The sequence below is a fragment of the Dipodomys merriami genome, unplaced genomic scaffold, assembly GCF_024711535.1.
Source record: "Dipodomys merriami isolate MVZ:Mamm:240054 unplaced genomic scaffold, mDipMer1.0.p SCAF_204, whole genome shotgun sequence".
In the NCBI taxonomy this organism is placed as follows: Eukaryota; Metazoa; Chordata; class Mammalia; order Rodentia; family Heteromyidae; genus Dipodomys; species Dipodomys merriami.
Window position 1 is genome coordinate 1132033 of NW_027203427.1, and position 11337 is coordinate 1143369.

At 37.0% G+C, this 11337-nt stretch overlaps 1 gene segment (V, D, J or C); it reads left to right on the top strand.

The window, feature by feature from the left end:
- Positions 1 to 6131: 6131 nt before the first annotated feature.
- On the top strand, positions 6132 to 6658 carry LOC138833370 (immunoglobulin kappa variable 1-39-like). The segment is given in 2 exon segments: positions 6132 to 6186; positions 6312 to 6658. Coding segments are annotated over 2 exon segments (402 nt in total).
- Positions 6659 to 11337: the final 4679 nt, after the last annotated feature.

The following is an 11337-nucleotide window of genomic DNA, read 5'->3' on the forward strand; positions in this document are numbered from 1 at the left end:
AGAGCTGAGGGATAGCACCCAGGCCCTATGACCGGAAACCCCCCCCCCAAAAAAGTATGAAATGTCTTTTGTGATTTTATTCCATTTATAATGAAACTTGAAATACTTCCATCAAGCACATGGTCCTGGCTCACAACTATAGCAAATGCTGTGCTTCTGTTCACCAGGTGGAGGTATAGCTGTGCATTTCTTGCCTCTGCTCTATGTGTTCCCCAAATGCTGCTTTACCTTCAAGCCCTTAGCAGAGTTTGGTCACTGTCCTTTGGTTAGATTAACCTTTCGCCAGTGACAGTACTGCACTCTGTACACTAGTCTCTCACCTTCTTTGCCCCAAGCCTGGCTCTATTTAAGACTGTTGACTGTGATCAAGCCCTGGAATGGTGTCCATAGGGCCCAAAAGTGCAAGACTAAGCCTTGTTCAATAGTCACAGCATTCATAGCTCTATCTGGCCAGCCTTAATGAATTGATTTGAAAAATCGTGGCATGACAGCATCATTAATAGCTTAATTTTATTCTATATCCATCCTTATAATCCTTAATTTTAAGTAATGACAATGTACTCACTAGGATTTGGGTGATATTCTGTCTAATGCTAGCATCTAGTGTGCATTTGCATCAAATGGTGTAAACTGTTTCACCATGATTTTCTCAAATCCATCTGGGAAACTAATGGTTGGAGTTTGAGATGCTCTGAGCTCCAGATTTTATCATTCATTGGCAAAATATATGACAAGAATGTATGTTAAGAAAAGGGATGCCTTCGATTCACTTATGAACAGATATTGTAAAGTTTATCCTCATTTGTAGCATTCTGTAGAATGCTAGTCAGAACTACCTCAGTTCTCACCTCTGTCCTGGCAAGCATCTTTCCCACATACAGAGAGGCACCCTTCTGATTTCTAATTCTCACTGAGTCTCCTCATTGTGTAAGTTTGTGGGTCACCAGAAAAGAAAAAGTAAATGATCCCTGAGCTTCCAGCGTGGTGTTGACGCTGGGTGACTGATAGTCAGCTGTCATCACTACTCCCAGCTCAGAAACAGTTGATTGAAGGGGCGGAGCTTACTTGGAAGTATTTCCAGATACTTTTATTGGTTCTAAGATTAGTGCAACAAATCTTCATTGTAATTTGGTAAATACAAAGAAGAAATTCCATTAAGCATTGTCACCCTTTGTCAAGTATTGGAAAACCTCTCTTGAAAAGCACATAGATGGTCAAACACACATACTGAATATAACTATATAACACTCATTTACCTTAATGTATATGAATATACATTTATTCTTAATTTTTTCCCTGAAATAAGACATATGCTCCTTATCCCTTAGCACTTGTTACAAATACAGAATAGCTTATACACTTTGGTCTATGGAATGATGCTCTGCGTTTTATCAAGGTAACACTTGTCCTGCAATGTTTTGAAATTCATGATTTAGAAGAACTTACCTTGGTAAATGGTATATCTCTTATGAAAAGTTGTTGGCAACACACCAACATTTTTGTGTGAATGATAAAAACTAATTTATCTTCTTGGATGTTGAAGTTTAAGTTCATAATTATTTACTATTTGCATGATCCAATATCTTGAAAGGCTAATGGTATGATTGGTTCTTATTATCTTCATGAACTATTAAAAAATAGTGATTTCAGAAGTGTGTTTCTGTTCTGGAGATACATGGACATAAATGTACTTCTATATCTTGACCTCAAGATAGTGTTCATGACCTTAAATATTCAATGCCTCTTTGGTGTCTGTTCCAGATCAAACAAATCCACACAATGGAGACAAGTCCAGTGACCCACAACAGAACTCTCCAGTTAAGTTCTACCTGCATTGGGCAAATCATTGTAACGGTGAATTTCTCTATGACCTAAGATACATATTTTGTGTTAGGATCCCCTTGGTTTGGAATTTTTTACACACCATCGTTGTTGAAACACTGACTGATTTCATGTCAAATATGCACACTGAGAGATTAATTTTTATCAAAACTGACTATATAACTAAACTATTTAGAAAAATTATAAAGAGAATACAGGGACATTATGAACATGTGAATCAATGAAGTAGAGTGAGATTTTCCAAGGAACCTTCTATCAGTAGCAGTTAATTTGCAAGAGATCCACCAACATCAATAAATACCAGAGGAATTAAAAAAGGACTTAGATAAAACATGTGAAAGTACTGATAATAAGAAGTTTACAACAAATTGCAACTAACAGCAAATTGTATGTTTTTTCATAGAAACTTGTATAAAGAACTCAGTTGCCTGAAGTCCCCAACTCTGTCCTCTGCTCTCTCAGAGATGGACAGGACTCTGTCTTTCTACATCTTTGGATCCTAAATAAGGCCCTCATTCACTATATGGATAGGGATATAGATATGGAAGGGGTTCTGGGAAATGGACTTACTTCAGAGACTGTGTAATGAAGTTCAGAGTTGACTACCCAATGTGGTCCTATGGCCTAACTCTCAGGATTTGATCAGGAAATCATTGCCCAAGAACATTTCCATATTGCATCTATACGTCATCAGAAGATTGCAATAAAAGCAACAAAATTTAATAAAATCATATATCAATGGAAATAAAGTTTTTTATGATATATATATGAGTCTCTTTAAAAACTAAATTCTCGCTTAACAAAATAAAAATAAAATTCAACTAAATATGGAAATAATATTTTCTTTCTTATTCAGAATTTTCCAGAATTCAACAATATCATCAACAACACTGAAAACATGTTGCAAATACAAAATTATAAAGCACTTGAGATCTACTAAATGTAGATCTACTAAATGTAGACCCAGAAACACAACAAATCAAAGAAAGGTTGGACAAATGGGATTGCATGAAACTGCAAATAATCTGCATGGAAAAGGACATAGCTGGTAAGATCAATAGAAAGCCTACAGAACGGGAGAAGATATTTACTAGCTGTTCAACAGTCAAGGGCCTCATATCTAAAATATACTTAGAACTCAACTATGTTATCCCCCTAAAACAAATCCTCAAAGAAACAACTGCCCAATAAATAAGTGGGCTAACTACTTAAAGAGAGATTTCTCTGAAGATGAAATAAGAATTTATTTTCCTATGGCTTATCTGCTGTTGTCACTGTATTCTATTTTGGCAGCCTGGATATTGTATATATGTTAATCTGAACTAGGGAAGGGAAGGGGAACAACAAAATGGTGAGACAAGGGACAAAGGGTGAACCAATGAAACAGTGATACTCACAAGACACTATGTTGGAAAAGAACTGTACAATTTGGGGGTGAGGAGGAGAGGGAAAGTGGGAGAAAAATGAGGGATATGGTAACAAGTTCAACAAGAATGTACTCACTACCTTATATATGTAACAGCCACCCCTCTATACATTGCCTTGACAATAAAATTAAATAAAAAAAGAATGGTCAATAGAAACGTGAAAAAATGCTCAAGAACTCTGACCCTAAAAGAAATGAAAATCAAAACAACATTCAGTTGCCAGTTAGAATGGCTATAATCAAGAAATCTAATAACAACAGATGCTGGATGGGATGTGGACAAAAGGAAACCATACTGCACTGTTGGTGGAAGTATAAATTTGTTCAACCACTCTGGTAAGCAGTACGGAGGTTTTCCCAGAAGACTCCACATATGACCCAACAATCCCACTTTTGGCCATTTACCCAAACCATCACAAACAAGGCCATACTAAAGCTATCCACACAACTATATTTATTGCAGCATTATTTACCATAGCTAATATATGGAACCAAATGAGATGCCCCTCAGTAGATGAATGGATCAAGAAAATGTGATATATATATATATATATATATATATATATATATGTGTACACACACACACACACACACACACACACACACACACACACATATATATGAATTCTATGCTTCCATCAGAATGACACTGTCCCATTTGTTAGGAAATGGAAAGACTTGGAAAGAATCATATTAACTTAAGTAATCCAGACTCAAAGAAATATAGGTCCCATGGTTCCCTTCATTTGCAATAATTACTATATATATAGGATAATTTTACCAGGTCAGCAGAAAAGGTCAAAAGCTATGTACATAAGACCATATAAGATGATGCTAAGAAAAATGAACCCCAAGATATGGACACAAGTGGTCTTTCTTTGTTGTTTTTAATGCACTATGTGATTGTTTTGTTTCTTTTGTATGTTCTTCCCCTTACGGTCTATCCCTTGATGTCACTGTATGTGATTCTGGTACCCTGCATCTTGTATATACATTTTTCTAATTTTGGGAAGGAAAGGGGAATAACAAAATGCTGAGACAAGGACACAGGATGACCCATTGCAACAATGATACCCACAAGAGAGTATATTGGAAATGCACTTTACAACTTTGGGTGGGGGGAGGACTGGGGGAGGAGGGGGTGGGAAGGGATAGTGGGAGAACAAGGGGGGGGGTAACAATGTTCGACAAGAAATGTACTCATTGTCTTATTCATGTAACTGTGATCCCTCTGTACAGCATCTTTACAATAAAATTTTAAAGTTAGACAACATTATCATCTAATTTCTTTGGCTGAAGAGTAGTAATATTGTCACTAATTATCCCTCATGAATCTAACCATATGATCAACAGCTCTTCTGGGTGCTATGAAACTTCTTGTGACACTGCAGTTTACCCAGTCATATCAAATATTCTCCCCCACATTTGTTCATACACTCTTCAGACTGTAATAATGTTGATAAGATGAGCCATCTTTGCATTCCATACAGTAGTGACTTTCTGAGCCCTGACAACTGCACAGGCAAATGTCCTCTTGTGTCACTCCATCTCAGCACCTACATTGGAGTCAACAATGCTATTTCTCCCTTGCGTAGATAATCAGCTCTCCTCACTCTTACTTCTACTGTTGCTTTCTTCCAAGATGGATGACATTTCTCTGTGCTCAAAGAATAGATTCTATCCAAGAATCTATCCAAGAATCTATTCAAAGATTCCAGCATGATCTTCCTTTTTAGAGTTCTACTCAATCTTCCTGGGCCTAATACCTTTAATGAAGGTGTTGAGCACATTGTTCTCTTAGTAACTAGAAGAGACCAGAATGGAGGAGACACATGCAGGTTTAGGTGATACAATAAGTTTCAGATAAACTTTCATCCTCCTTTTCAAGGAGAATTTACTTCTGAACATAATACCTAAGGGTGAATAAGTTTAAAACCCAGAGGGAATAGTAAGAGGGCCTCAAGCTTGGACATTTGAAATAATACCCGAGGCTAGGTTGTTTTAAAAAAAGGTTGCAGGCATGAAGGAAGAAAATCTCTGAGAGGACTTGCTTTTTTTAAATTTTATTTTATTTGAGAACATACTGTACAGAGGGGTTACAATTACATGGGCAGGATAATGCATACATTTCTTACCAAGCATTGCAGCCTCCTCCTTTCTTTACCTTTCACCTCCCTTCCCAGCCTCCCCCCTCCCCCCCACCCAATCATACCCCCCTCCCCTCCCCCCACACCGACATTGTAAAGCTGGTTTTGACATGACATTTTGTACTTGAGAGGACTTGCTTTTATGGATCATCTGGGACTAGAAATTCAGTGGTAGAGGAGAAAATAAGACTGAGCAATCCAGGCATTTTCATATCAATGTGTTCCACTTTCTTATTTCATTCCCATGGATTTCATTACAGGACAGCAGTGCTAATTAATATGTTGCCACATAAAGATGATCAGTAATTCATACTAATTCCAAAACTTTCTATTCTGCACAATAAAGACTGTCAAATTGGTGTGAAGCAAATTTTGTCTATAAATTTCTAGAACTAAGTTTCCAGTGGAGAAGTCTTCTCTGACACAAAGAAATTAAACAGAAAGTAGCTTTGATCCTCCAAGGGCTCATTGGTATGATCAAACCACAGGAACAATTTGGTGATCCCCTTCTGTGGCAACAACTTATCCTTTTACATGAATTGTGTCCCCTGAAATTCAGAATGTATGCAGTTGCTGAGATGAGACAACTGGACAGCTGTGTTTAGCCCTGCCCAAATGCTGTTGATTTGCATGTACCAGCAGCACTGCCCACAATAATCAGGCTTCTTCACAGGCTGCTCACACTGTGCAGCAGTCAGTCCCAGTCAGCACACATCATGGACATGAGGACCCCTGCTCAGCTCCTGGGGCTTCTGCTGCTCTGGCTCCCAGGTAAGGAAGGACAATTCTAAGGATTAACATAGCTCCATGTGACCCACGGTGCTTTACTTTTCAGGGAAGGCTTGCTATAACTCGGTTAATAGTGTGGATATTTATTTCCATGTTTCTGCTGCCAGGTGCCCCGTGTGACATCCAGATGACTCAGTCTCCCGCATCATTGTCTGTGTCTCTAGGAGACACTGCCCCCATCACTTGCAGGGCCAGCGAGGACATTGGGTATGCTTTAGCCTGGCACCAGCAGCAACCAGGGAAAGCTCCAAAATCTCTGATATGTAGTGCAGATAGTTTAGAATCTGGAGTTCCACCAAGGTTCAGTGGCAGTGGGCATGGGACAGAGTTCATTCTCACCATCAGCAGCCTGCAGCCTGAAGATGTTGCCACTTATTACTGTCAACAAGTTTTCAGTACTCCTTCCACAGTGATACAAGTCATAACAAAAACCTCCCAGAGAAGCAAATTGTGAGGCTGGGCTACCCAGCTAATCCTTCTACTCCCTCACCCTGGTCAGGAGGTTCTCAGACACAGTTAGTTTACACTTGAAGAATATGAATTGTGGCATCAGTTAGTATTTATGGAAGACTAAAACAATTAGCTGGATATTTTAAGCAGGAATTGTCTTTAATACAAAGAACAGATTTATTGCTTCAGATTTTATTCATTCATTTTCTGATATATTATTTCATTAACATACATGTGTACTTATTAATGGTATTCTAGGATTCTCCATATATATCATTTATATGCATTGATCTTCCACCTTTTTTTTATGTTCAATCTCCTGACATCTGCCCCTGTGCTCTTTCTAGCCCCACAGAATCACGCTTCTATTTTATTTTTTTCAGTTTGCTTGAGTAAGATACAGTATACATATGGTATTTGTTTTGACTATTTTTTAATAATATATGCTCTAGTTCCATACATTTTGCTGCAGATTTTAGGATTTCCTGATTCCTTATGCATGTCATATATGTGTGTGTGTGTGTGTGTGTGTGTGTGTGTGTGTGTGTGTGTGTGTGTGTGTGTGTGTGTGTATGGACCACTTTGTCTCTACTTTCTCATCTCTTGTAGGGTACTTCACTGAATTGAATTTTTCACTAGTATGAACAGTTTCACAATAAATAAAGGCATGCAGAAATACCTTTACAAACATCACTTTGTATAATGGCTTTTTTTTTCTTTTGCATAAACACCTAGGAGCTAGGTGGCCAAATCATCTGGTAAGTCTATTTTTATATTTTTAGTAACCTTTTACAGTCATCCATACTGGAAATGATACTTATGTCCCTACCAAATGAGCTAGCCTTGTGTTGAAAATTTATTTTAAGGGAGATGGGAATGATGTGTCTTCTCCCTTTCTCTTACTCTATGGGATTATGCATTTGTCTGTTCTGTTCTAACTGGTCCATAACTGGTCCATAGGAATAAACTATGAGTGCGCCAAAGTCCTGTAGTTAAAGCTTTACCTTTCAGGTATTAAAGATAGACCTAGGAAAACCTAGAAGATGGACATTTATTAAGGAAAATCACCCAAAAGCAAATATGGGTCCCATGACAATTTTCAATAGTCAGGTTAAACTCATTAGTACATCAGTAGTAATCTCAAGTACATTACTTTCTTTAAAAGTCTTTAAATAAAATACAGTTTTGGCATCCACCATTATAAATAAGGCCCTAGATTACATTTGAGATTTCTGGAAGAGAACCACTAAGTGGTTTTTGGTTTCCACAGCATTTGAATTGAGATGAGCAACTTTTGTTGGTAAAGAAAATGTTTGATGTTTATTCTGCAGGCATTCCTTTCTCCTGCTGTTTTCCAAAATATGAGTTTAAATGTGACCAAGTGTGCGTTGCATTTTCATCCAAGATTAAAAGTGTGGATTGGGGTAGAAATAACACTTGCAGCCAGACATAAACAGATGGATCCTGAAGAGATAAACATGGAGATATAGTCCACACAGAAAGGCTGGAGCCTCAGACATCAGGGGCCCTTCCACAGGCTGATTAACCTTGGTCTCATTGGACCTGGTTCTAGAACTTTTGCAGGAATCTACCCTTAAGATTTCCCAACAGTGTTAATTATTTGACATTCCAGAATGTGCACTTTTCTGCTTGCTATTCATATTTATAAGCAGCAGCAAGAGTACCATTCAACCCAGGAGCCTGGGAAGCCAGTTTACTCCAAGAGTGTCATCTAAACCTCCTTTATGTTGGGAATCACCATATTATCTCAATGGACCTGCCAGAAGAAGCCAATATTCATGGCCCTACTTGGTCAACCTCTGTGACTTTATTTAAAAAACCATTGAATGAGGTCATCATTCATATTTTAATATGTCTTTTATCCACTTCTGTCACATTCAATATCACTACAAATGCCAAATAGCTGATCCGTCTTAGTCCAAGGTATGATGCTCTGCACTTTTATTAAATTAGTAGATATCTAGAGAATGTCCTAGATTCCATATTTTAGTAAACTTTTACCCCAGCAAATGCAATATTTTAAGAAAAGATGTTTGATATGAAAAGCAGAATAGCTAATATCTATGTACATATGACCATATAAGATGATGTTAAGCACAATAAACTCCAAGATATGGAAACAAGAGGTTTTCCTTTGTTGTTGTTTTTAATGTACTATGTGATTTCTTTTTTCTTTTGTGTTTTTTCTTATGGTTTATCCCCTGTTTTCACTGTATTTGCTTTTGGTACCCTAGATATTGTATGTAGGTATATCTGAATTAGAGAAGGGAAGGGGAAACAACAAAATGGTGAGACAAAGGACAAAGGGAGAACCAATAAAATAGTGATACAAGACAATATATTGGAAATGAACTGTATAACTTGGGGAGGGGATTGGTAGGGAGAAAAAGTTGGAGAAAAATAGGAAGGGGATAACATATGTAATTGTAATCCCGCTGTACATCACTTTGACAATAAAATTAAATTTAAAAAGAAAAAGGGGAAAAAAAAGAAAAGATGTTGGCAACATACTAAGTTTTTGGCTAATTAACTAAATTAATAAACTAATATAACACTAATAAACTAATTTTTGTTCTTGGATGCTGAAGTTCAAATTCATAATTATTTCTAAATAGCATTATCTGATTCCTTGAAAGCATAATAGAATAAAGGTTTATTATTATTATTATATTTTTATCATTATTTATTATTAGATTTATTATTATAATGATAAACTATTAAGACAAAATAATTGAGTCCTTTCTGTTCTGGGAATATTTGAATAGAAACTTGATGCCATAGCTTGATTACATGATAGTGTATATGATCTTAAATGGTCATTTCCTTTTTTTGTCTCTTTTCCAGATCTAACAAATCCACATGCTTCAGACTAGACCAATGACCTGCAACAAAAGCAAGAAGCTGTGTCCTTCCTGGATTGGGCAAATCATTGCAATTGTGAACGTCTCTAAGCACTAACATAAATTATATGATGTTTGGAAGAATTTGATACATACCATTGTTTTGAAATTCTGACTATCAATGCAAGATATGTACAAATACAGATGCATATTTATGAGAACTGATTGCATAACTACAAATAATTGAAATAATTATGAAGAGAAAAAATGCAGAGACAAATATAAAAGTATGTAAATAAATAGAATACAATTACTTCTATCAAGGAAACTTAGAATAGGAACAGATAATTTGCATGTGATCCATGCACATCAATAAATATCAGAGGAACAACAAAGGGAATTGCATACAGCATGTGAAATTACTGATGGCAAGAAGCTCACATTAATATTCACATTAAAAGATAAAAAGCATATTTATACATATAGATTTGTATGAAGTTCTCAATTGCCTGCAGCCTTGCGTCCGTCCACCTGTCTCTGGGAATGCACATCTTAGAGTTTGGACTCCTCTAGGAGGCCTTCATTCATCATATTCACAGGAACCCAGAAAGGGAAAGGGGTGCTTAGAAATGCACTTCCTGACTATACTGGGTAATAGAAGTTCAGAGCTTACCACCCTTTGAGTGTATATGGCCCAACTCTCAGGAAGCATTGCCCAAGAACATTTCCACATTGATTCCAAATGTCATCAGTAAGTTGCAATCAAATTAAGAAGTTTCATTAAATCACTGGCCAATGAAAAAATAAACTTTTTGCATAAAATGTGTAAGAAACTCTTCACAAACAAAATTCTTTCTGACAAATAAAAAGCAAACTCAACTAAACATGGATGCAGTATTATTTTTTTCTTATTCACTTTATCCAGAATTCTACAGCATCATCAACACTGAGAGCATGTTGCAAATGTAAAATTATAAATCACCTCAGATCCAGTGAAGGTGAGTCTTTATTTCAGCAAGTTATCAGGTGATCTTTGTTAGGTTTAAGAAATTTTGCCAGAAATTGGTGGCTTACAACTTAGCTACTTAGGAAACAACAGTGATCTAAGGATTATGGTTCAAATCTAGACTAGGCAGGAAATTCTCTTAATGTCCACCAAAAATCTGGAATTATGCACATGAAAATCTATGCCACATGTTAAAAGGCACTGGTGCTGCTAAAGACAACCCAAGGCAGTGTGATGGGATTCTGGGATGAAAAGAAAAACAATAGGAAAAAAACAGAGACATAGACAGATAGAGAGATAAGGGGGAAGCCCAATGGTCCCAAGGCCCACCTGCACTTGAACCCCAAATGCCCACTGAAAGCATATTTATTTGAATTCACACAAGGAATGTTACCATGGAAACATGCAAAAGTAAAGCATCTATATTAATATTACAATTAATATTACAAAGCAGCATTTGTAAGAGACACTGATCCCCTTATTCTATTGAAACATGAGACTGAAGCCCAAGGGAAAGTCCAGACATGAAGTCTACTTATCTAACCCAAGGTTAAGCTGTCAAGGTCTGTAGTCCAACCTACAAGGTCTCCAGCATAGCTGCCAGCCTAAGGAAAAGGGAGTAGGCAGCCTTCCAGTCTCAACCCTCTTCAGAATTGTCTGTTTTATCCCTTCCATGGCCAGCTCTAAGCGATCTCAGTCCTGTGGAGACAGTATTCCAACATTTCAAAACTTTTCCAGGTTTCACAGCTCCAAGTTCTCTACAAACTGATATTTTCACTGATATTTTCCTTGCTGTTGTTTCTCTGGTACTGAGAT